Source organism: Jatropha curcas, chromosome 4, assembly GCF_041381405.1.
Source record: "Jatropha curcas cultivar XTBG-Jc1 chromosome 4, XTBG_Jcur_1.0, whole genome shotgun sequence".
Lineage (NCBI taxonomy): Eukaryota > Viridiplantae > Streptophyta > Magnoliopsida > Malpighiales > Euphorbiaceae > Jatropha > Jatropha curcas.
The window spans coordinates 2,169,992-2,196,918 of record NC_143154.1 but is presented as its reverse complement, the minus strand read 5'-3'; the positions used below and the strand labels follow the sequence as shown (position 1 = coordinate 2,196,918).

The 26,927-nt window shown below is 36.7% G+C and overlaps 1 protein-coding gene across 1 annotated transcript; it reads left to right on the top strand.

The window, feature by feature from the left end:
- On the top strand, window positions 1-26,540 carry LOC105628988 (uncharacterized). The gene is made up of 35 exons (XM_012210506.4): window positions 1-394; window positions 1,164-1,885; window positions 2,684-2,809; window positions 2,899-2,984; window positions 3,593-3,701; window positions 5,632-5,727; window positions 5,824-5,886; window positions 5,964-6,023; window positions 6,956-7,024; window positions 7,718-7,799; window positions 8,174-8,226; window positions 8,306-8,404; window positions 8,488-9,720; window positions 11,262-12,257; window positions 12,332-12,667; window positions 13,148-13,406; window positions 13,577-13,799; window positions 13,903-14,293; window positions 14,959-15,108; window positions 15,205-15,426; window positions 15,899-16,120; window positions 16,629-17,282; window positions 17,884-18,144; window positions 18,255-18,599; window positions 19,234-19,643; window positions 19,726-20,155; window positions 20,516-21,814; window positions 22,208-22,468; window positions 22,546-22,836; window positions 22,947-23,429; window positions 23,687-24,118; window positions 24,318-24,596; window positions 24,851-25,402; window positions 25,496-25,705; window positions 26,186-26,540. Exons 1-35 carry the CDS (start codon window positions 337-339, stop codon window positions 26,303-26,305), a joined length of 11,682 nt encoding a protein of 3,893 aa, XP_012065896.1. The 5' UTR covers window positions 1-336; the 3' UTR covers window positions 26,306-26,540.
- Window positions 26,541-26,927: the final 387 nt, after the last annotated feature.

Sequence of the window (26,927 nt, the reverse complement as noted above, 5' to 3'; positions counted from 1 at the left end):
ATGAGAATTAGCTAAGAAAAACAGAGGGAAAAGTATAGCGAAGTGCGAATTTCTGTTAATCCTGTAAATTCCACTCGCTTCGCAGTGATCCCTAACCAATTCGAAATTCTCTCCCTGAATCACACGCCAAAACACATGAAGCCTGTACAAATTGAATTCTCTTAAATAGCTTAGTCTATCGAAGTAGAATTTGAAGCAGAGCTAAGAGAGAAGCTCTTACTGTGAAACCCTAAAGCCAATTTGATAAGGAGTTACTTGTTTCGTGGAGGAGTATAGTTACGGTTTTTGGCACTTTCTTCCTTTGTTTCTCAGGAGTCTCGACTGCTTGGCGGCATCATGAGTCCTATTCAGAATTTTGAGCAACACTCCCGCCATCTAGTGGGGCCTGACCTCCGTATGTTCACCCTATCTCTCTCGTTTTGTTATTTTTGTTGCTTGTTTGATGAGAAACTGGAAGAAAGGAGAATATTAGTTGAAGAACGTTTGCTGTAATAAGTAAAATGATAGTTATATAAGTTATTGAGTGGCTATTGAACGCCATGCTTGCCTTTTCTTTTCTTACATTTTCTCACGAACCAAATACAATGTTTTTTGGTAAAATGATTGCCTCCTAATAACATAACTGAGCAATACTGAATAAATGGTTGGTCTCTTGTGCTCTTAATTATGGGTTTTCTAATGGGGCTATATTCCTGTGGAAGATTGAAGTTGTTTGTTGAAGATATATATATATATATATATATATATATATATATATATTTTTTTTTTGTCTCATGTCTAACTGTATTTCCCCCGCTATTTTTCTGTTTCACCTGTTTTCCAGTTGGAAAACTGATGCACATGTCATTACCACACTACCACCAGCCGCACCATCACCACAGTCACTGTCAGCAAAGCCTCTGGCTTTTTCAAAAAGAATAATTATTGTTCAATCAATTATATTCCTAAATTCTAAGTGAAAATGGAAACTGGGAAAAGATTGTTTCTATGACAAATAGGCCCTAATGCTTTTATTTCTTATTTTTCCTCCATTTTCTGCTGTCCAATTGCAACATATGACATTAGTTATAAGTTTATAACTTATAAGCTTTCTACAATTTCTTTCTCTGTCTCTTTCTCTATCGCTATGTCTTGGTAATTCTTTCATATTTAATTTAAAACAGCAATTCAGACAAGGCTACAGATGGCAATGGAGGTGCGTGATAGTCTTGAGATTGCCCACACAGCAGAGTACTTAAATTTCCTTAAATGTTACTTTCGGGCATTCTCAGTCATTCTTATACAAATTACAAAGCCACAGTTAGTAGATAATCCTGAACACAAGCTTAGAAACATTGTTGTGGAGATCCTCAATCGTCTCCCCCACAGTGAAGTCCTTCGCCCCTTTGTTCAGGATCTTTTGAAGGTTGCAATGCAAGTGCTTACAACAGATAATGAGGAAAATGGATTGATTTGCATTCGGATTATCTTTGATCTTCTTAGGAATTTTAGGCCTTCTCTAGAAAATGAAGTTCAACCTTTCTTAGACTTTGTATGCAAGATATACCATAATTTTAAATCAACAGTTAGTCATTTCTTTGATAATACGGCACAAGCTGTGGAGGATGTTAAGCCAATGGAGACTGCTTCTTCATCAGATCAAGTGATTACTGGTGCTACATTTGTTGGAAATGGGCAGCTTAACCCAAGTACCCGTTCATTCAAGATTGTCACTGAAAGTCCACTTGTGGTTATGTTTTTGTTTCAATTGTACGGCCGACTTGTTCAAACTAATATTCCTCACTTGTTGCCTTTAATGGTTGCTGCAATATCTGTTCCGGGTCCTGACAAGGTTCCTGCTAGTTTGAAGAGTCACTTCATTGAACTGAAGGGTGCACAGGTTAAGGTGAGTGTTAATTGTTCATGACATCCTTTGACTGCTTTACCTTGCAAATGCTTTGGTTTTGTGCATATTGATGTTGCAATGGTATTTCTGAGTTGCAGTTGATTGGCGTGCTATACTTGTGTATAGACTATGTACAACAAGACAAGTTTTTGTTTTCCAAATTATGGAATCTAAGAATTGAACAGAAATCTCAAGTCTAGGGAATCATATCCTGTGGCAAGGATCTTCAGTTTGGAGGATTGGCTTAATCCAGCCGGCATTGAGAGTGCACTGGTGATGCCATTAAAGAAAAAGAATTGAAAAATATTGTTTCATTGTATTTCCCTCTTAAAAGTAGCTTGAGTTTAAATCTGAAGTAGCTCAAGGGCAACTCTCATTTTTAGATGTTACAGGCATGGCTATTATTTTACTCAGTCAATATTTGATCTCTTAGTGCTAGAGGCCTAGATTAGTTTTAGCAAATTTTCCTTTAATACATTAGAAATCTTTCAAATATGTTCTAAAAATCTTTCATATTCCTCTGTTTGCAAATTTATCAAAGTTCTCTAGTGAAGGCAATCTTCTTATCTTCTCATATGCCCTGCAGGATTGCAATTCTTACCTCTTCTAACAAACTGTTTGGGGAGGGGAGAGAGACACATAAAATAGATGTGTTATCTCTAGAAAGACCAACTATGGATTAGAGGCATACATTATAATGCTGCATCTATTCTACTGAAGCTTATTTATTTGTATTTTATTGTAACTGTTACCTTTAGATGATTTTGATTATTTCTTTACCATTTTGAATTGTTGCAGACAGTTTCCTTCTTAACTTACCTGTTGAAGAGTTATGCTGATTATATAAGGCCCCACGAGGAAAGCATATGTAAAAGTATTGTTAATCTGCTTGTTACATGTTCTGATTCTGTATCCATTAGAAAGGTGAAAGATCTCTTGTCTAGTAAGTTCCGTACTTTGTCAATTGTTCTTCTGGTGGTAAACAATATTAATATCCGAGCTTGTTTATGTAGGAATTGTTAGTTGCTTTAAAGCATGTCCTTGGAACAGATTTCAAGAGGGGGTTATTTCCTTTAATTGATACACTTTTAGAAGAGAGGTAAGACCTTCGATCTTGTATGCTTCAGTGAGCGCAAATTACAGTGAGATGCTAGAAAATGAATTTTGAGATTTGTTGGGGCATGTCGAAGGCATGGGAATAACACTTTATTCTGCATATTTTGTGCATAATTTTATATAGAAACTAAGCCAGTAATTGACAATTTTGAGAATGAAAACACGAGGAGGAGAAAAAAAAAAATGAAAATGCAACGAAAGTACTGTTCTTTGGAACTTCTCCCTCCACCTAGAAAATCATTTTGATGGAAGAAATTAAATATATATGAATTTCTATGAGCTAATTCAAGAAGCCTGATGTAGTCACTGGGTTTTGCAAGGAATATAGTAGTGCATACTTGATATGATTTTGCAATTGTTTTGTGTACTGAGTCAATCGCTATTTTTAAGTTTTCTGCTTGTTTGCTTTGTTACTGTCCTTCAAAATTCATGTTTCTTTTTTATTCCTTTGGTGTTTAAGTCATTTGAATCTCTTTTGATTGTTGGCATACAATTGTGCATCTAAATGGCTTGTAATTTTTGGTGCTTGAATATCTTTTTTTTTTGTTATATTTAATATTTCTTTTTGAAACCTTCTCTTCTGTGCTCTAGGGTTCTAGTTGGAACTGGTCGAGCGTGCTATGAGACATTGAGACCATTGGCTTATAGTCTACTGGCAGAGATTGTTCATCATGTCAGGAGCGACCTTTCCTTATCACAGGTGCTTCTTTTATCAGATAGTCTAAATCACTGGTGTAGCTAGATAATTTGTTGACGTGCCATGCTAGGATTTTAATAAAAAATATAACTTGTAATATAATGCTCAAAAATAAACTGTTTGTATTTGAGTGAAAATTGCAATAAAAAATTCAGCAGCTCTTTTAAATATATTTGCTAAAATTTTTAAATTAAACATAGTAGGTAATGAAGATCTCCTAAAATGAAATAAAATGCGAAAATGAAGAAAAAGATAGAAGAGAAATCAAATTTCTTTCTCGAAATGAAAATTTATGTTAGTGATATTATCATATTATGAATCCTTATAAAGTTGCATTCTGATAGTGCTTTCAAACTAGAAAAAGATTTTCTGCAATGAGTTGGAAAACTGAAAATAAAAAAGAAGACAAAATTGAATTACAAATTGATTTCCATGATACATTTTAAATTGAAAATTTTGAATCTAATAAATGATAAAGAAAAATGAGGACAAGCCTAGGTGCAATAATAAGTGTCAATCATGGGTTTGAGTTGTGGAATTTGTGAATGATAGATGACTCTTCCTTGACCCTTGCAAAGCGTAAGCGTCATGCAAGATAAACTAACTAGGTTCTTATATTGCCACAATAGAAATCTACCTTGATTGATTAAACATTTCAATTTAATTATGACAATTAATCAATAGTTACTTGAACATTTATTGTAAAACTTGTGCCATTTGGAAATGATAAAAATTAGTTTATTTGTATATATTTAAGCAACAGAATTTTTGGACTCCTTTTTTTCTTATCTTAGATAAGGTGAGGAATTAGACTATAAAATGTGGATTTGTTTCTAGGAATTACTGTCATAGATTTATATGTTAAAGTTTAGATAAATTGAGGGAGCCCAAAATTCTTTTCCTTTTAAGAGTAAGAGAACATGCATATATAGGATACTATATGAGAGAGAGAGAGCCCAAAATTCTTTTCCTTTTAAGAGTAAGAGAACATGCATATATAGGATGCTATATAAGAGAGAGGGAGAGAGAGAGAGAGAGAGAGACTAAAGGTCAAGTCTGGTTGCCCGGAAAGATTATTATCAATACATGTGTTAAAGAAACAACATAAGAGGCCCTGCCCCCCATCTCCTTGCCCCCAAGTTTGTTGTTTTTGTTGACTTGCATAATGGTCATGCTGTCTATTTGTTTGTGTAGCATTGCTTTGTACTATAACATTCGGATTTAGCTTCTAGAGAGAGAGAGAGAGAGAGAGAGAGAGAGAGAGACTAAAGGTCAAGTCTGGTAGCCCTGAAAGATTATTATCAATACATGTGTTAAAGAAACAACATAAGAGGCTCTGCCCCCATCTCCTTGCCCCCAAGTTTGTTGTTTTTGTTGACTTGCATAATGGTCATGCTGTCTATTTGTTTGTGTAGCATTGCTTTGTACTATAACATTCGGATTTAGCTTCTAGAGAGAGAGAGAGAGAGAGAGAGAGAGAGAGAGAGACTAAAGGTCAAGTCTGGTTGCCCTGAAAGATTATTATCAATACATGTGTTAAAGAAACAACATAAGAGGCCCTGCCCCCCATCTCCTTGGCCCCAAGTTTGTTGTTTTTGTTGACTTGCATAATGGTCATGCTGTCTATTTGTTTGTGTAGCATTGCTTTGTACTATAACATTCGGATTTAGCTTCTCTCTCTGTGATTTTTTGGTTGTTGCTATCTGTTAGCATTTAGCTTCAAAATAGATGTTCTTAATATTGTTAGCATATCTTATTTTCTTAACATCTCTTCTACCTGCAATATGCTAGTATCTATTGGTTAGTATTATCATTTGTCGCCAATATGTAAAACAAAGAACTTAAGAGAGTTCTCACTTAATTGTGTGAAATGTTATGAGTTCCTATTTATTGGAAAATCCATCCACTAACAAGTTTAACTATTGTGTTGCAGTTATCACGGATTATTTACCTGTTCTCGAGTAATATGCATGATGCCTCATTGTCACTCAGTATCCACACCACCTGTGCTCGGTTGATGTTGAATCTGGTGGATATGCTAGCTCCCAGCTAGTTAATATAAGTCTTTATGTTTGTTATGTTATGCAATGCATAGATTTCATCTTATGTGTCTGTTTGGGTTTAGGTAGAGCCAATATTTGAGAAAGGTGTGGACCAGCCTTCTATGGATGAAGCTCGGATTCTACTGGTTTGTATTTCAATTCTGCTTGTTTTTCATTTTGAGGATTCTCCATTTTTCTATGAATGATTTCTTTTTGTATACAGGGGCGTATATTGGATGCTTTTGTTGGAAAATTTAGCACTTTCAAGCGCACAATTCCTCAGGTATATGTGCTTGTTGATTGATTTCCTTTTTGTACCATGTTGGCACATGGTCAGATACATTGCTGTAATAATACTTGACTTCTTTTGTCATCTGCCTCTGATAAGGTTCAATTTGTGCATTGACTCTAGGATTGGTTGGTTATAGTATGGTAAAATTGATACCATATGCTAAACCATTTTACATGTTCTTTCTTTCTCCATGTTTTAGGTGAATGTATAATTGCTTTGGGGCTTCATCTTAGTTTGTATTCGAGATTATGTAGATATCATTTATTTATAGATATATATTTTTTGGGTGAAAGTGGTGGTATTCAATTAATTTTATGTCGTTCAATGTGAGTGTTGACTTTGGAATTGCTGGTAGCATTTGACAGTTTGTGCCTTGCTTATGTATTTTGTTTGTTCAAAGGATATTGCTGGTTGACATTTGTGAGTGGATAGGATATCTAACAGACACATAGTGGAGCTGGGGGCGGGGGACACAGCCCTACCAAACGTTTTAAAACTATTTTTTATGTATGTAAAATTTACTTCATTTTTTTTAGTAATTTTCATTCCCCACCCCCCCCCCCCCCTCCCCCCCCACAACACACACACACACACACAAAAACAAAAAAAAAAATGTAAAATTATTTCTTAGATATGTATTTTGCACCTCAATCTTTAATAATTTCCAATTTACCCTTCAAATTATTCAAAGATTCTATGTTGTATATGTATTTTTACCTCATCCATAAATATCTTTAGATTTGTTTCCCAAAATTTTCAGTTTTTTTCATTGTATATGTTTTTTTTGAACTTTATCTATTGCTACTTTTCAACTTGTTAAATGTACTTTTTAACTTTCAATTTGTTTGTATTTTGAATTTGTTTAAATTTTTTTTTTTTTGCTTTGCTTGTTAAAAATTGATACACTTTATTTTCGGTGATAGTTGTTGGAGGAAGGTGAGGAAGGAAAGGAACGTGCTACTTTGAGGTCAAAGCTTGAACTACCTGTGCAGGTTGTTTTTATGACTTCTGTTGAGATTTTGCTAATTCTATGTTTTTCAATTTCTTATATGGACTATGTGTCTGAGTTGCTTAAACCATCAAATCAAGTTTTTGTCTATTCATTGTGGTGTTTACTCATCAAAGTATCTTTAGTTTGAAGTCTAATTCATGTATCAATATTTCCAATTAGTATCTTTTTCAATCAAGTTCTAATACTTTTTAAATGGATTGGGTCTAAAATAGTGTATCTGTTAAACTTGCAATTTCTCAATACCAGAATCTGTTAGTCATAATTAAATTTAACCCACCTTACCTTTCTCCCCTTAGCAAATTCTTTTGAAAAACTTTTTTCTTTCATTTGTTGGTTTACTTTGAAGAGAATTTGGTAATAGGAACTATGCCAATGTACTTTGCAGTATAGCTATTTTGACCATAAGGTGGAGTATTTGGATAGAGAGGAATGTTCACATTTTAAAGAATCATGTCTTTTTTTTAATTAAATTTGCTGTGGGATAGCGTGGTCTTAAGCCTATTTGGACAGAAGAGTGTCTTTGTTGATTCATGATGTGAGTGGAAAGGATATTTTGTTTTTCCATTTTTCTCTGATGTCTGGTGTGAATGTGTTTGAAAGCAATCATTTCTTTCTTGCTTCCTGTCTTTCTTCTTCTTCTTCTTCTCTGATCTTGACATGTTGTTAATTGCAGGCAGTTCTGAATTTGCAAGTTCCAGTGGAGCATTCTAAGGAAGTCAGTGATTGTAAGAATCTGATCAAGACATTAGTTATGGGTAATTGACTCTCTTCCCTTATTTCTTTTATTTACTTTATCATTTGTAGCACTTGAGGAATTATTTGCTGTCAATTTTTGTCATATCATTTACCAATGTAATTTTTCCTTGTATTATTATTATTATTATTTTTTTTAAGGTTAGAGGAGGATTCCTTGTTCTTCTGTCTGTAATTGCTGTGAATTCCTTCTTCCATCATCAAAAGTTTCTTTTTCTGAAAAATCAGCTGTGGAGAATCAAATGCAGAATTTCAATGACATTGATGTTTACCCTATCGACAATTGGACATATATGCTTTTATATTATTTATTTAGTTTATCATTTTTAACTTATTTTTCAATAGCATTTAAGGCTCTTTGGTGATTTCTTTTCAGGAATGAAGACTATCATATGGAGTATCACTCATGCACACCTCCCACGATCACAGGTTTCTTTATCTCTTTTTTATAATTTTTTAAATGTTATCCTGTCCTCCATTTTCCTATCTGATGTTTGTGATGTCTTAGGTTTCTCCTTTCACGCATGGAACACACTCACAGACACTTGTCTCACCATCATCTACCGCACCAGCACCTCAAGTATTTAAAGGAATGAGAGAAGATGAGGTATTGCATGGATGTAATTAGTTCCATGTTGTATTACTTGGAGGATTTTCTTGATCTGACATTAATTTTGGGCTTTTGTCTAGGTATGGAAAGCCTCTGGTGTCCTGAAGAGTGGCGTGCATTGCTTAGCCCTCTTCAAGGAGAAGGATGAGGAGAGGGACATGCTAAATCTCTTTTCCCAGATTTTGGGAATAATGGAACCTAGAGATCTCATGGACATGTTCTCTTTGTGTATGCCTGAACTTTTTGAATGCATGATTAGCAACACTCAACTGGTTCACATATTTTCTTCTCTTCTGCAATCTCCGAAAGTATATAGACCATTTGCTGATGTCTTGGTTAACTTTCTCGTTAGCTGCAAACTTGATGTTCTGAAGCAACCAGATTCACCTGCTGCTAAACTTGTTCTGCATCTCTTTAGATTTATATTTGGCGCTGTTGCTAAAGCACCTGCTGATTTTGAACGTATTTTGCAGCCTCATGTGCCTGTTATAATGGAAGTTTGCATGAAGAATGCTACTGAGGTTGAAAAGCCTCTTGGTTACATGCAACTTCTTCGTACAATGTTCAGAGCTCTTGCAGGATGTAAATTTGAACTTCTTCTCCGGGACTTGATCCCAATGTTACTCCCTTGCCTAAATATGTTATTGACAATGCTTGAGGGTCCAACTGGGGAAGATATGAGGGACCTTCTTCTGGAGCTATGTCTAACATTGCCTGCACGCTTAAGTGCTTTGCTACCATATCTTCCTCGTCTTATGAAGCCTCTTGTGTTGTGTCTAAAAGGGAGTGATGACTTAGTGAGCTTAGGGTTAAGAACACTTGAGTTTTGGGTGGATAGTTTAAATCCTGATTTCCTAGAACCTAGTATGGCCAATGTCATGTCAGAGGTGATTTTAGCTTTATGGTCTCACTTGAGGCCTGCACCCTACCCCTGGGGTGGGAAAGCATTGCAACTCCTTGGCAAATTAGGTGGTCGTAACAGACGTTTTCTTAAAGAGCCTCTTGCCCTTGAGTGCAAGGAGAACCCAGAACACGGGCTTCGCTTGATTCTTACATTTGAACCCTCGACCCCATTTTTGGTGCCTTTGGATCGATGCATAAATCTTGCTGTAGCAGCTGTCATGCATAAAAACAGTGGCATGGAGGCTTTCTACCGAAAACAGGCCTTAAAGTTCCTCCGTGTCTGTTTGTCTTCTCAGCTTAATTTGCCTGGCAGTGTTTCTGATGAGGGATGTACTACAAGGCAGTTGTCAACCTTGTTAGTTTCAACAGTTGATTCATCGTGGCGCAGGTCTGAGACTTCTGATGTAAAGGTCAGTATAACATTGTTGTTTAAAATGGTGCTGGCAGGTGCATTTGTTTGTGCTTTATAATCCATCATTCCAAATCACTATTCTCCCACAGCAATTGTGTTATGTTCATTTAGTTGAAATTTCTTGTGGATGATTTAATTGATGCTGGTTTAGAGCAAATATTCATGTCCTACGCTTTTTATTGTATTGTATTGTGTCATTGAACACCACTATGAATTTCCCAGGGTCCTTGAGACATGTTAATGCACCAGTTGTTTCTGCCCATTATTAATTGAGATTGACAAGAAGTTGTAATATGCTTTAATTTTACCAATCTTGTGATGAGGCTACAGTCAGATTTATTTTCTGCATTTCTTTTTTGCATGTGTTTGTATGTGTACCTGCGTATTTTTGGTCTCTCTGTAGTTCGAACCTGTATGCTAAACTAGACAAAACTACGTGTTAATCTTAATAACTATTCGAGTCTTTTTTTTTTTTTTTTTTAAAACAATTCAAGTCTTTGAATTTAATTGTGCATAAAGGCTGATTTTCTATGTTATATGACACCCTTCTTTCTGGAGAGGTTTCAATGTTCCTATATTAAAAGGTCTAACCTGTGAAGTCACTGTTGTATGCACTGTGGTTTTCATTATGTTTTTTTGAACTTGTTTCTATCCGTGCGTTTTTCTCATCTTAAATCTCTTATATAAGTTGAGGGAAGGTTAGATATCATTTAATTATTGAAGGATATGGCTTATTGTTATCCTTTCATAAGATACATGGTAAATCTCTATGTATCAGTCAAATCTGTGTATTACACAATAATACTTGGGTGTGATGCCCTTATTGCGCATTTCATCTTAGTATTCTTCTCCTTTAACTGATCTCAAGTTATGTTTTCTAGAAACTTTATGATCATGTGAAAAATTTAATAAAACCTGTTACTTCCATCCATGGTTTTGAATGATGACTGTTTCATTCATAACATGTTGCTTGTTTCTTTAATGTGATTTAGCTCACTGTTTCATGATTCATCAGTCGCCTAGAAATGGTAGAGAAAACATGAGAAGTGGCTATATATTTAGTTTTTAGGCCACAATTAACTCAATATCTTCTTTATTCTGTTAATTATTTTTTAACTTACATTTTATTAAGCTACCGTTTGAGTAATTTCATTAATGTTGTGGGTGTTTCAGTTTTATTCAGTTTGATTTAGGCTGCTATACTTTTTCTATTTCTGTAATTGGTTCCAGTTCTGTTATTTAAAATTCTGTTATTTAAAATGCTGCTTCCATCTCTTACATACCTCACCAAAAGGGGAAAAAGATAAAAAAAAAACCTATCAAAGGAAACAGAAATGAAAGGAAAAAGAATCCTTTATCTTGCTTGAACATAAATTGGATTTATTTTTCTAAGATTTTGTTAATGTGCATCTTCTAAGTAGAGTTGTTTCATTTTTTTGGAATTTTGCTAATAACTCGTTTTTTCCTTAAAAAAATAATTAATAGAAGTTCCTAAAATAATGAATGTGTCACATCATAACCATGGGTGTATCCTGGCAGGCTGACTTGGGTGTGAAGACAAAGACCCAACTTTTGGCAGAAAAGTCGGTCTTTAAGATACTATTAATGACCATAATTGCTGCCGGTGCAGAACCAGAGCTTCATGATGCCAAAGATGATTTTGTTGTCAATATCTGTCGCCATTTTGCGATGATATTTCATATTGATTACATCTCTGCTAACCCTTCAATTCCAACAGCCGCTGTTGGGGGTCTGATGGTTTCTTCAAATGCCAATGCTTCCAGGTTAAAGAATAGCCCTTCTAGTTTGAAGGAGTTGGACCCTTTGATATTCTTAGATGCTTTGGTTGATGTGCTAGCAAATGAGAACAGAGCACATGCAAAAGCTGCTCTTAATGCTCTAAACTTATTCGCTGAAACACTTTTGTTCCTTGCTCGCTCAAAACATGCTGATATGCTATTATCGAGAGGAGGCCCAGTTACTCCAATGATTGTTTCTAGTCCATCAATGAATCCTGTATATTCACCACCCCCAAGTGTTCGTATCCCAGTTTTTGAGCAACTTCTACCTCGCCTTTTGCATTGTTGCTATGGAAGTACATGGCAAGCACAAATGGGAGGTGTTATGGGACTTGGTGCTTTGGTAGGAAAAGTCACTGTTGAGACTTTGTGCCTTTTCCAAGTGAGAATAGTGCGGGGTCTGGTATATGTTCTCAAAAGGCTTCCTCTTTATGCAAGCAAAGAGCAGGAAGAGACTAGTCAAGTGCTTACGCAGGTTCTTCGAGTTGTGAATAATGTTGATGAAGCAAACAGTGATTCTCGCCGGCAAAGTTTTCAAGGGGTAGTCGAATTTCTGGCTTCAGAATTGTTCAATCCCAATGCTTCTATTATAGTGAGAAAGAATGTGCAGTCGTGCTTGGCACTTTTGGCTAGTAGGACTGGTAGTGAAGTATCAGAGTTGCTTGAGTCTCTCTATCAGCCGCTGCTTCAGCCTCTCATCATGCGGCCATTGCGGTCAAAGACCGTTGATCAACAGGTTCTCTCTTTGTTGCTATTGACTATTAATGTAACTCCTGAATTTCTTCACTGAATTGATTTGGTGGCTTGTAGGTTGGGACGGTTACAGCTTTGAATTTTTGCCTGGCCTTGAGGCCCCCTCTTCTTAAGTTGACACAAGAACTGGTTAACTTTCTCCAAGAAGCACTGCAAATAGCTGAGACAGATGAAACTGTGTGGGTTGTGAAATTTATGAATCCTAAGATGGCAACCTCATTAAATAAACTTCGAACAGCTTGTATAGAGCTACTCTGTACGACAATGGCATGGGCAGATTTCAAAACTCAAAATCATGCTGAATTGCGTGCTAAGATCATCTCAATGTTCTTCAAGTCTTTGACATGTCGGACACCAGAAATTGTAGCAGTTGCTAAGGAGGGCCTACGGCAGGTTGTATTGAGCTTTAATCACTTTGGCTATATGTGCATGTTTACTAATACGCTCATTTTTTCACCTTTCAATAGCTTCTCCTTTTTCGCTTGGTCATAATATGAGTTCAGCTGTAGATTAAGAATGGCGGTTTCAAAGAGGGTGATGATTAATGAGACCACTGACACCCTTTTAGCTCATGTTTGTTCGGCAGGACAATTGTAGCGGTTTCTTTAATATTTTCTTGTAGCTATTTATGAAAGGATGATTGTTTAAGGAATCTAGGTTGGAAATTTTAGATATGACCTTGTTTATCACCCGGTTTTTATTTAAATTCTTGCAAAGCTTGTTTCTATTTCCAAATAATCCAACAAAGGTGCTAATATTATCTGTTTATCTGTCATTCTGGCTTTATGAACTTTTTTACTTATCTCATTTTTTCTTTATTTAGAAGTCAAATGAATTTTCCTTCCTCTTTTCATATGCATTATTATTGTTTAGGTCATTAATCAGCAAAGGATGCCAAAGGAACTTCTGCAGAGCAGCCTCAGGCCTATTCTAGTCAACTTGGCACACACCAAAAATCTTAGCATGCCTCTTCTGCAGGGTCTGGCCCGCCTGCTTGAACTTTTATCCAATTGGTTTAATGTTACCTTGGGCGGCAAGCTGTTGGAGCACCTTAAGAAATGGTTAGAACCTGATAAGCTTGCTCAGAGTCTGAAGTCATGGAAGGCTGGTGAAGAGCCTAAAATAGCAGCAGGTAAGGCATCTTTGTTCTGTCTACTCATGGCAATAGTCACATGATGACGTGGACACATGGATGCAAGTGTTCCTACGTATATAAATACCCATGTATAAGCATATAGTCGATGTTTGTGTGTTGGTATATTTTGATATATATACTATGTCTTTTCTTTTGGTTCTCTGCAGCTATTATTGAGCTTTTTCACTTGCTTCCTCACGCTGCATCAAAGTTTCTTGATGAACTTGTAACCTTGACCATTGATTTGGAAAGAGCTCTTCTCCCTGGACAAGTGCACAGTGAAATTAACAGTCCATATCGACTTCCTTTAACTAAATTCTTAAATCGATATGCCACACTAGCTGTTGATTACTTTCTTGCTAGATTAAGTGATCCAAAATACTTCAGGCGGTAAGATTGTGATGCGGGATGGATATTGTTAATTGTTGACTTGGATGATCATATTAGCAAGTACGCTTATCATTTCTGTTTCCTTCTCTTTTGTAAAATGCAGGTTCATGTACATAATACGATCAGATGCTGGCCAACCACTGAGAGACGAACTTGCAAAGTCTCCCCAGAAGATACTTGCAAGTGCCTTTCCTGAATTTCTACCAAAACCGGATGCAACAATGACGCCTGGATCTTCAACTGCTCCTGGTGCTTTAATGGGTGATGAAGGCCTCATTACATCTTCATCTGATGGTTCTAATTTACCATCTGTTCCCGCTGCAGCAACTTCAGATGCTTATTTTCAAGGGCTTGCTCTCATTAAAACTTTGGTAAAACTGATTCCTGGCTGGTTACATAGTAATCGTTGTGTGTTTGATACTTTGGTACTGGTGTGGAAGTCACCTGCAAGAACTTCTCGTTTGCACAATGAACAAGAGCTGAATTTAGTGCAAGTAAGTTTAGTTACTATATGAGCACAAGTAATAATTTCTGTGCGCCATGTAAATATTCATCTGTCATGCAGTATTACTAAAACCTTCAGATGCTACTTGATGATTTGTAAATGATGAAAATATTAATTGTGTGATTCTAAATACATGGGTTAGCAATAGGTAAATGAAATGTGTGCAGCAAGTTGTTTTACTTCCTCTTTTTTGTAAATATAATTTTCTTGCTTCTCTCTCCTTTTGTAAATGCTGCCTTTTATGCCTAGTGCCCAGCATCTTCGTGTTTGTAAAAGGGAATCTCCCTCTCTCTCTCTCTCTCTCTATATATATATATATATATATATATATATACACACACACTTACTTTTAACTTTGACCTTTATGTGTTTGTGCCTGGTTGGCTTGGCTTATGATACAAATTTCTGTTGTTGGATACATAGAGTAGACCCTGCATATGGAATTAATCTAAATTCAAATGGAAGCTGCCTATGTTTGAAGACAGAAATCTCAACTTGATTGGTTTATGCATGTTGACTTGTTATTAAAAATGTTTGATCATCAAGAAACATGTGTTTTTAATTTCGTTGTTTCAGTTATTTTTGTGGATTTCCTTAGGAATAGTAATTGTCTACTAACTAGCAGATGGGCCTTGTATCTTTTATCAAATGCAGGTTAAGGAAAGCAAATGGCTTGTTAAATGCTTCCTGAATTACTTACGACATGATAAAACTGAAGTTAATGTTCTCTTTGATATTCTCTCCATCTTCCTGTTTCATACTCGCATTGACTATACCTTTCTGAAGGAGTTTTATATTATCGAGGTACTTCAGTTCACGTGATTTTTTGGTGTTTCAAATATCTTTCCTGGTTGATTTGATATTGTTATGTGTTTAACAAATACTCATCCTCTCTCCCAGGTTGCTGAAGGCTATCCACCCAACTTGAAGAGAGCACTTCTCTTGCATTTTTTGAACCTTTTCCAATCAAAACAACTTGCTCATGATCATTTGGTGGTTGTTATGCAAATGCTCATTCTTCCAATGCTGGCACATGCCTTTCAGAATAACCAAAGTTGGGAGGTTGTTGACCCTGGTATTATAAAAACAATAGTCGACAAACTTCTTGATCCACCAGAAGAGGTTGTCTCCCAAAGCCTTTCTTTTATTTTTATATATTTCAAGTAATTCGTTAAGAGTTCATTTGGATGGCTAGTCATTTGAAATGATAACATCTATGAAATTACCAACCTACTGATTCCAGAAGTCAACTCCTTGCGACTGGGGCAGAAAGGTTAGTAAGTTCAGGGGGCCTTCATTACACCCAAAGGGGAAAGCAGCAGCGAAGAGCCATTAAATAAAGACCTTCACTGAGATCATACCCATAGGTCAAAGGCTTTCTCGATATCCTTAAAAAGACGGATTAGGGCATATTTAGGATTTGGGTTTTCGAGTGTAAAATCGTAAAAAATCAACTTGATTTCAAATTCAATTGCTCAATCATTTCAAATGACTAGCTACTCAAAAGGACCATAACGGCTATTTTGCATTTTACATAAATTTATTTCTAAATTTAATTAATTTTTCTAATTCTCCAGTATGTGATTTGTTATAGGTTTCTGCCGAGTATGATGAGCCTTTAAGGATAGAACTTTTGCAGCTTGCCACTTTACTTCTTAAATACCTCCAAAACGACCTTGTTCATCATAGGAAAGAACTTATCAAATTTGGTTGGAATCATCTAAAACGAGAAGACAGTGCTAGTAAGCAGTGGGCCTTTGTCAATGTTTGCCACTTCTTGGAGGCTTATCAAGCCCCAGAAAAGATTATACTTCAGGTATCTTCAGAAATCAGAGTGAATTACATGTAGCAGTTTGTTGATAACAGTTTCTAACATTTTTACTGGCTATTCTGTCATGATTCTCTGCTAAGTACACCTGTCCTCTTCCTTTTCTTCTTTCCTTTCTTCTTTCTGTTCCTTTTTTTTGTGTGGAAAGAATGAGATATGTTACTACTTTAATCCCTAATAGCATCAGTTGGAATAATTTGATGTATTGCTTTCTGCTTTGAAATAATCAGTTACTGGACTCTAACTTAATATTTTTATGATGAATTTACATTACAAGGATCTGGTATATTTGTTGTGCCAGAAGCTGCGATCGTCACAAATCAACCTTGTTGTTTGATTGCATGACCATATGGCTCTGTTCGCAGAATTTTTAGTAGTTGAGCGTTTGTTGCTTGAGCTAACCAGCATTGAGCACATGTGTATTTGGGCCTAACATTAGCCTAACATTTTCTTTTATGCAATGTGACGAGATCCTGAAACAGATTTAAAAATGCAGGTTTTTGTTGCACTTCTCAGAACTTGCCAGCCTGAAAATAAACTGCTGGTCAAGCAGGCCCTTGATATACTAATGCCAGCATTACCAAGAAGGTTGCCACTTGGGGATTCTCGCATGCCAATTTGGATTAGATATACCAAAAAAATTTTGGTTGAAGAAGGACACTCTATTCCAAATCTGATTCACATTTTCCAGCTCATTGTGCGCCATTCAGATCTTTTCTACAGCTGTAGAGCACAGTTTGTACCTCAAATGGTGAATTCTCTCAGTCGGCTTGGATTGCCATATAATACAACAGCAGAAAATAGGCGTCTTGCCATTGAACTGGCTGGATTGGTGGTTGGTTGGGAAAGGCAAAGGCAAAATGAAATGAAAATTGTGACTGATAGTGATGCCCCAAGTCAGACTAGCGACGGGTTTAACCCTGGCTCTGCTGTTGCTGATCCAAAGCGTACAGTGGATGGATCTACATTCCCTGAAGATCCAAGTAAGAGAGTTAAAGTAGAGCCTGGTCTTCAGTCCCTCTGTGTTATGTCTCCTGGTGGTGCATCATCAATCCCTAACATAGAAACCCCAGGATCCGGAGGCCAACCTGATGAAGAGTTCAAACCGAATGCTGCTATGGAAGAAATGATTATAAATTTCCTTATAAGAGTGAGGCTCTCTTTCACATTTTGCATTCTCTCATATGAGCAAAGCTATATTGACAAAAATCACTTTTTGTTGAAGTCATTTTTTTTTTTTCAATTACAGACTGTAGCTTTGTAGTTTTAGGCTTTAGTACTCTCTAACCTGATATGGCTTTGGATGGATCTAGATTGTTGATTGTAGAATGAACATGATATGTATTTTTTATTCACTGTGTCTTTGTCCAAATCTAAAGCTCATCCTTTGCAAGCCATTTACCTGTTCATCCTTCACCTTTGCAAACCACATTCAGATTTGGGAAAACCTTATTAGCTCTGGTAAAATTTATATTCTCCCTCAAGTTGAATGATCTCTTTGTTGTTCCTAATCATTGATGAGGATGTAAAAAACCTCATGCTTCAGCTTTCCACAAAATTGAGATTTATTTTTCCTTTTCATTAGCTTATTATGATTATTCAAATGTTACTTCCCAAGATTTATTTGTAACTGTACCTCTTGTAGCTTGATTTTTCTGCTTAATTTTTTTTTAACATGCTTATACTGATCACTTCGCTTAAAAACATTTTTACTGATAGCAAAGTCATAAAGTTAATGAATGTGGAAACAGGTTGCGTTGGTCATAGAGCCCAAGGATAAAGAGGCAAGTATCATGTACAAACAAGCTTTAGATCTACTTTCACAAGCTCTGGAGGTGTGGCCAAATGCCAATGTCAAATTCAATTATTTGGAAAAACTTCTTACCAGTATTCAGCCATCACAGTCGAAAGATCCTTCTACAGCTCTTGCACAAGGCTTAGATGTCATGAACAAGGTTTTGGAGAAGCAGCCTCATCTGTTTATTAGAAATAACATCAGCCAGATATCTCAAGTATGTAATGCGCAGTATGCATTCCCTTGTTTAAACTTTTATATGACTTGCTGTACAATGTTGATCATCAATTTTATTATTTGAACAATTGTTCTTTTATCTTGAATCAGATTCTGGAGCCATGTTTTAAACATAAAATGTTAGATGCTGGAAAGTCACTATGCTCTCTGTTGAAGATGGTGTTTGTTGCTTTTCCACCAGATGCAGCTACTACTCCAACAGATGTGAAGCTATTGTATCAGAAAGTTGATGAGCTGATACAGAAGCATATCAATATTCTTACAGCTCCCCAGACGTCGGGTGAGGAAAACTCTGCTAATTCAATTAGCTTTGTGCTGCTTGTCATTAAGACCTTGACAGAGGTGGAGAAGTACATTGAACCATATATCTTGGTTCGCATCCTTCAACGCCTGGCACGTGATATGGGATCATCTGCCGGCTCTCATTTGAGACAAGTATGCAACTGCCATCTTTATATATTGTCAAGTTCCTTTGTTTTGTGCTAAATTTCAAAGTTCTTAGTTTGTTTTTTGTTCTTCTGGTATATCTGAATTCTGGAAGGGGAGAGCAGGCTACTAGGGTCCCAACTCCCGCATTATGAGGCAGGCACTAGACTGTTGTGCTACTGGTCTAATTATGTGTTCTTAGGTTTTAATTGAATATTTTGTTAGGCACTTGACTGTTATACTTTATTCTTTCAAAAACTATGTGATAGTTTGATAGCAACTTCTATGGTTTTGTTGTTGCTTGTGTACTTAAGCATCATTTATACCTCCATAATTACTGGGCAAACACTTTGAGTATCATCTTGCCATTTGGAACTGTTTGATTCGTGCCATATTCCTTGGTTCACTTTACCTTATTATCATCCTAAACAATGCATTTGTGTACACTTTCGTCTTTGACATAAAGATGTAGCCTTCTGTTATGTAGATTTTAATAGAAGGGCTCAATTCAGCATCTGGATAAACTCGGAAAAAAAAAAAATCCCTCTTCTTGTGTTCTCTTTTCTGAGATCTTTATATCCTGATTTTTTTTCTCCTCCTATGGTAATATCTTACACTGTCAATGATATGTTGTCCATGTCAGGGTCAGAGAACAGATCCAGATTCAGCAGTCTCTTCTTCTCGTCAAGGTTCTGATCTTGGTGCTGTCATCTCTAATCTGAAATCTGTATTGAAGCTTATCAGTGAAAAAGTCATGGCTGTGCCAGATTGCAAACGCTCTGTAACCCAGATCTTGAATTCCTTGCTCTCAGAAAAGGGCACTGATGCTAGTGTGCTTCTTTGCATCCTAGATGTTATAAAAAGATGGATTGAAGATGATTTCAGCAAACAGGGGACAGTCCCATCAAGCACTTTTCTCAATCCTAAGGAAATAGTCTCTTTTCTTCAAAAGCTTTCACAAGTTGATAAGCAGAACTTCCAATCTGATGCTTTGGAAGAATGGGACAGGAAATATCTTCAGCTTCTTTACGGACTTTGTGCTGATTCCATCAAGTAAGTAGTATTTTTAGTAAATACTAATATGAGATTTGGATTGTATATGGATTTCAATAATTTGAGTTTGACTGACTATCAGATATCCACTGGCCTTACGGCAAGAGGTGTTTCAGAAGGTGGAAAGGCAATTCATGCTTGGTTTACGGGCAAAGGATCCTGATGTTAGGATGAAATTCTTCTCCCTTTATCATGAATCTCTTGCCAAAACATTGTTCGCAAGGCTGCAGTTTATTATCCAACTCCAGGACTGGGAAGCTTTAAGTGATGTTTTCTGGCTCAAACAAGGTCTTGATCTGCTTCTAGCTATCTTAGTTGAGGATAAACCCATCACGCTTGCTCCAAACTCTGCCAGAGTGCTACCACTCTTGGTATCAGGTTCTCTTCCGGATGGTTCTGGGATGCAGCAACATGTTACTGATGTTCCAGATGGTTCTGAGGAAGCACCTTTAACATTTGAAAGCCTTGTCCTCAAGCATGCTCAGTTTTTGAATGAGATGACCAAACTTCAGGTTAGTGCATTTGCATTTAGCCTTTGTGAACTTAATAATTGTTGTATCATACTCTTTGGGAGATAATTCTCCGTTTTTAATCTTTGATCCTTTGGTTACTTGAAGAAGTGGTAGGCTGTTTCTAATTTGTGTATACTAGTTTTACCCTTTTATGGTTTTCTTCCCCTGTTTTTCCCCATCTCTTTAGTACTTGAGAGTTGAGAGGGGCACTAATGCTTGTTTGTTTACTTGATTGCATATTTAGTAATTTTATACCCAATTATTTGAAGACGGAAGTTAAAAAATATTTTGTTGAAACATTCTAGGATCTGGCTATATCTCATCTTTTATCACTGATTAGCTTCATTTCACTTCTTCCAGGTAGCTGATCTTGTTATTCCATTGAGAGAACTTGCCCATACAGATGCTAATGTTGCATACCATTTGTGGGTTTTGGTATTTCCAATTGTTTGGGTGACCTTGCATAAAGACGAACAAGTAACGTTAGCTAAACCAATGATTACTCTCTTATCAAAGGATTATCATAAGAAGCAACAAGCCAGCAGACCAAATGTTGTGCAAGCACTTCTAGAAGGCCTTCAGTTGAGCCACCCTCAACCTCGGATGCCAAGTGAACTAATTAAATATATTGGAAAGACCTACAATGCATGGCACATTGCCTTGGCCTTACTAGAAAGTCATGTGATGTTATTTATGAATGAAACAAAGTGCTCTGAGTCACTGGCTGAGCTTTATCGTTTGCTCAATGAAGAAGATATGAGATGTGGATTGTGGAAGAAAAGGTCAATCACTGCTGAAACTAGAGCTGGACTTTCACTTGTTCAGCATGGTTACTGGCAGCGTGCTCAAAGCCTCTTTTACCAAGCCATGGTTAAGGCAACTCAAGGCACGTATAATAACACAGTACCTAAGGCTGAGATGTGTCTTTGGGAAGAACAATGGCTTTCTTGTGCAAGTCAACTGAGTCAATGGGATGCCTTAGTTGACTTTGGTAAAAGTATTGAGAATTATGAAATTCTTCTTGATACCCTTTGGAAATTACCTGATTGGATATATATGAAGGAACATGTTATTCCAAAGGCTCAGGTGGAAGAAACTCCGAAACTTCGTTTGATTCACGCCTTTTTTGCTCTTCATGATAGAAATACAATTGGTGTCGGTGATGCTGAAAACATTGTGGGGAAAGGTGTTGATCTTGCATTGGAACAGTGGTGGCAGTTGCCTGAAATGTCAGTTCATGCTAGAATTCCTCTTTTGCAGCAATTCCAGCAGCTGGTTGAAGTCCAAGAGTCCTCTCGAATTCTAGTGGACATTGCCAATGGAAACAAACTTTCTGGAAGTTCTGTTGTTGGTGTGCATGGAAATCTTTATGCAGATCTGAAGGACATTCTTGAGACCTGGAGACTCAGAACGCCAAATGAATGGGATAATATGTCTGTTTGGTATGATTTGCTGCAGTGGAGGAACGAAATGTATAATGCTGTCATTGATGCATTCAAGGATTTTGGTAATACAAACTCACAACTTCATCACCTTGGCTATCGTGATAAAGCTTGGAATGTGAATAAGCTTGCTCATATTGCTCGTAAGCAAGGTCTTTATGATGTTTGTGTGACAATTCTGGAGAAGATGTATGGCCATTCAACCATGGAAGTGCAGGTATCCACATTTCTCTCTGTGTCTGGTTTATAAAGTAGAAGGTGACTCTTTCCTTCCGGAATTTGAAAAAGCTCAGCGTCTTTTATAGGTTTTCAAATTCATCAGTCAATGGTGCTATATGAATTTGTTGCAGCGGTAGAATAGGCTTGCATAATCTCCTTCATTATAATCTTAGGAGTACACTTAATATGTATCCTCGATCAGATGGTTAATTTTGCATTTAAATTGGTATTTTAGATGAATTAAATTCTTTGTTCAGATTGGAGTAATGATGTTTTATGCGTTTAAACATATAGCTTTATGAAAGAGTTGGAAGAGTTAAAGGGTGAATTTGACAAGTACACAGGAAGGGTGGTGACTCATCTCATTGGTTCTTTTGTTGCATTTTTGCAGGAAGCCTTTGTTAAGATAAGAGAACAAGCAAAAGCTTATCTAGAGATGAAGGGAGAGCTTGCAAGTGGCCTTAGTTTGATCAACAGTACAAACCTGGAATATTTTCCTGTGAAACATAAAGCAGAGATTTTTCGTTTGAAGGGGGATTTTCTGTTAAAACTAAGTGACTCTGAAGGTGCTAATCTTGCGTATTCCAATGCCATCAGCCTTTTCAAAAATTTGCCCAAAGGATGGATAAGCTGGGGAAACTATTGTGATATGGTATATGTTTTTGTTTAATTTTCATGTTTGCCACTGTTGCTATGTACAGAGCACTAATTTTATCATCTGACTTTCAGGCTTATAAAGAAACCCATGAAGAAATTTGGCTGGAATATGCTGTTAGTTGCTTTCTTCAAGGTATAAAATTTGGTGTTTCCAATTCCAGAAGCCATCTCGCTCGGGTTTTGTATCTTCTGAGCTTTGACACTCCCAATGAGCCTGTGGGGAGGGCGTTCGATAAATACTTGGACCAAATACCCCACTGGGTTTGGCTTTCTTGGATACCACAATTATTACTTTCCTTGCAGAGGACAGAGGCACCTCATTGCAAACTTGTTTTATTGAAAATTGCGACTGTATATCCACAGGTATGCGTGTCACATGTCATTCATTTGGTAACTAATATGATATATTTTGGCACTCATTTGTAGTCATAATGTTTGTTCTAATTGATACTCTTACCATCTACAATTTCTAGGCTTTGTATTACTGGCTCCGAACATATTTACTTGAGCGTCGTGATGTTGCAAATAAATCTGAAGTGAACAGACTGATGGCTCAACAAAGAATGCAGCAAAATGTTTCTGCTGCTGGTGCTGGTTCTCTTGGAATACCTGATGCAAATTCAAGGGTACAGAGTCATGGTGGTTCCACTTTAAACACAGATAATCAAGTTCATCAAAGCTCTCAGTCTGGTGGGGGAATGGGGTCTCATGATGGTGGGAGCTCTCATGGGCAGGAAGCTGAAAGGCCTGCAACCGCAACGGTTGAGAGCAGTGTCCATACAGGTAATGATCAACCACTGCAACAAAATTCCACGACCATCAATGAAACTAGTCAGAATGCATTAAGGCGCGGTGCTCTGGGAATTGTTGCTTCTGCTGCCAGCGCTTTTGATGCTGCAAAGGACATAATGGAGGCCCTTCGAAGCAAACACACTAATTTGGCTAGTGAACTTGAGGTAATTGCGATGTTTGGTTTAATACTGCAATCAAATTTTTGTGTACATCTTATGCCAGAGAATTGAACTTGGTTTAATGTATTATTCTTCGTGCAAAGGGCATAGACTTTCAACTTTGAGTGATGGCAGGAAAAATAATGTCCAGTTGATGTTTGGTTTTATAAGATTACCTTTCAATATCATGTTTTATTTACTTCTAATATATTTGCATTACTGTACCAAACTATGCGGTTTAAATTAAAATTTCTGGTTTTCAGGTCCTACTCACTGAAATTGGTTCACGGTTTGTAACTTTGCCAGAGGAGAGACTTCTTGCAGTGGTTAATGCACTGCTCCACCGTTGTTACAAGTACCCAACCGCCACTACAGCAGAGGTTCCTCAATCTCTCAAGAAGGAACTGTCTGGCGTTTGCAGGGCTTGCTTCTCTGCTGATGCTGTGAGCAAGCATGTTGATTTTGTGAGAGAATACAAGCAGGATTTTGAGCGTGATCTAGATCCAGAAAGTACGGTTACCTTCCCTGCCACCCTTTCTGAACTTACTGAGCGATTGAAACATTGGAAAAATATTCTTCAGAGCAATGTTGAGGACAGGTTTCCTGCTGTCTTGAAGCTTGAAGAAGAAAGCAGGGTTTTGCGCGACTTCCATGTTGTTGATGTAGAGGTTCCTGGACAATATTTTTGTGATCAGGTATATCAAAGGATTTCTGGTTTGCACATAGTGACTAATTAGACTTTTTGTATGTGCTATGCATAACTGGATATGGAAACTGATTGATATAGGCTGGAATTTATGCCATGACATCATTAGAATCTGGCTTAAAGAACTGATTGGATTTTCATCTTGTTAGTCCTCTGATGAAATATCTTTCTTATGAAACCAATTCCAGGAAATTGCACCAGATCACACAGTGAAGTTAGATAGGGTTGGGGCTGATATTCCTATCGTTAGAAGGCACGGAAGCAGTTTCAGGCGCTTGACTCTGATTGGATCTGATGGCTCTCAACGCCATTTTATTGTCCAGACATCTTTGACACCTAATGCCAGAAGTGATGAACGTATACTGCAGCTTTTTCGTGTTATGAACCAAATGTTTGATAAGCACAAAGAATCAAGGCGGCGCCACATAAATATTCACACCCCAATTATCATTCCTGTTTGGTCACAGGTAATGAAATCTGCCAGTGACAACTCTTTCACTTGAGCTTGTTAAAAACTTTGAATGTGTTAAACATAATGAACTACCTTATGGTTCCTGTTACTGGACCATGATATGGCTAGCATCTTTTAGTGGGGCTTCAACCGTGTGGGTCCCACCAAGTGTTGTTTCTCTATTTTCTTTATGTATTTGCTGACCAGCTTGTATGTTAAAATTCAAAGCAGAGTTCTTTAAGTTCTAATTGCAATTTGGTGCTTAAATAGGTTCGCATGGTTGAGGATGATTTGATGTACAGCACTTTCCTTGAAGTGTATGAGAACCATTGTGCAAGGAATGACCGAGAGGCAGATCTCCCAATCACCTACTTTAAGGAGCAGTTAAACCAAGCTATATCTGGCCAAATATCACCAGAAACAGTCGTAGATCTCCGCCACCAAGCTTATAATGAAATAACAAAAACTCTTGTGAATGACGGCATTTTTTCTCAGTACATGTACAAGACCCTGCTGAGTGTCAACCATATGTGGGCTTTTAAGAAGCAATTTGCAATCCAATTGGCCCTTTCAAGTTTCATGTCTTTCATGCTTCAAATAGGAGGAAGGTCTCCAAATAAGATATTATTTGCTAAGAACACTGGGAAAATTTTCCAAACAGATTTTCACCCTGCATATGATGTGAATGGAATGATCGAGTTTAATGAACCAGTACCTTTTCGGCTAACAAGGAACATGCAAGCATTCTTCTCCCATTTTGGAGTTGAAGGGCTTATTGTGTCTGCAATGTGTGCAGCAGCACAGGCTGTGGTCTCACCTAAAGTAAGTCTTAATGGACAATATTAATTTGATCAATTAGCAAGCTTATATATTTTATTTTGCTGATGATAAGTTTCTTGAATTTTTATATTGAAGCAAACTCAACATTTGTGGCATCAATTAGCGATGTTTTTCCGTGATGAGCTGCTGTCTTGGTCTTGGAGAAGACCACTTGGGATGCCTTTGGCACCTGTTGCTGGAGGGGGTAATATGAATCCTGCTGACTTCAAACATAAGGTCACTACCAATGTTGATCAGGTGATCCACCGGATCAATGGAATTGCTCCACAGTTTCTGTCCGAAGAGGTAACTCAAGAATCCATATAAGTTAGCATGACCATGCCTTCTTTTTTTTTTTTTTTTTTTTTTCTTTTTCAATTTTTTCAAATTTTCAAAATTTCAAGTTTCTTAGCATAAATAAATAAGAATTAGTACTGAAATAACTAAGAAAGTTTGATAAAACCGAACTCTGAGTCCCTGAGTTATGTATTGCCAAAATCCTACATGAAAAGTCCCACTTGCCTGATTCCTGTGTTAAAAAAACATTAGACATCTTCATAAATGAGTTTTTATTAATTGCCCCTATTAAAGCATCTACTTACAAAAGATATTATAATCAAAGATTTGTGGCAGCCTAGGTATAGGTAGCTAGGCTTAAAGAAGTGATGAAATTAGAGAGTGGGCGGTTTTTAAATTTTGTGGTTCCTTTTTCTCTGTGGTTGACCTGTATTACTTAAAATAATATTTTGACCTTTGCATTGTTTCAATTTGGTGGTGCATATACAGGAAGAAAATGCCGTTGACCCACCACAGTCGGTGCAGAGGGGCGTGACTGACTTGGTTGAAGCTGCCTTGACGCCGAGGAACTTGTGTATGATGGATCCTACATGGCATCCCTGGTTTTAAACTTCAGTACAAGAATGGAATGGTAAATGGTAAAGGTAAATCTGACATATGGAATGTCAATTTTTAGCAGTTCTCCATTGTAAATGTTATTATGTACATATAAATATAATGCATCAGTTCTGACTCTGAGTCTAGAAATGGCCGCTAGTTGACATCTTTATGTTAGGCCAGGGAAACGATAGTGTAATTGAAGCATCAATGATTATTTCATGATCCATTTTATGCCTTCATAAAATTGATACTTCGCATGATTTGGCTTTATTTTACATTTTATTTTATTTGAACACAGTAATTAATATATTATAGAAGGCTAAATCATTAAAAAAAAAAAAAAAAAAAAAACCTAACCTAAATTTTGTTGGTAGTTTTAATTGTACTGTAGATTCAATTTTCTTTTCCTAGTATTCTGGATTTCAATTCTATTTACAATAGCATCTTAATTTTAAATTGTATCTAATTTAATGAATAAAATATTATTAATTTTTAGTTAGTTATTAGCATGGAATATTAGTTTAGGTTTATGTTTAACCATTTTTTTAAGCATGAAATTTTAGTTAGGGTGTATTGAACTTATACTAAAGTTAGATTTCTTATAAAATAGGTTTTATTCATTACCACATAA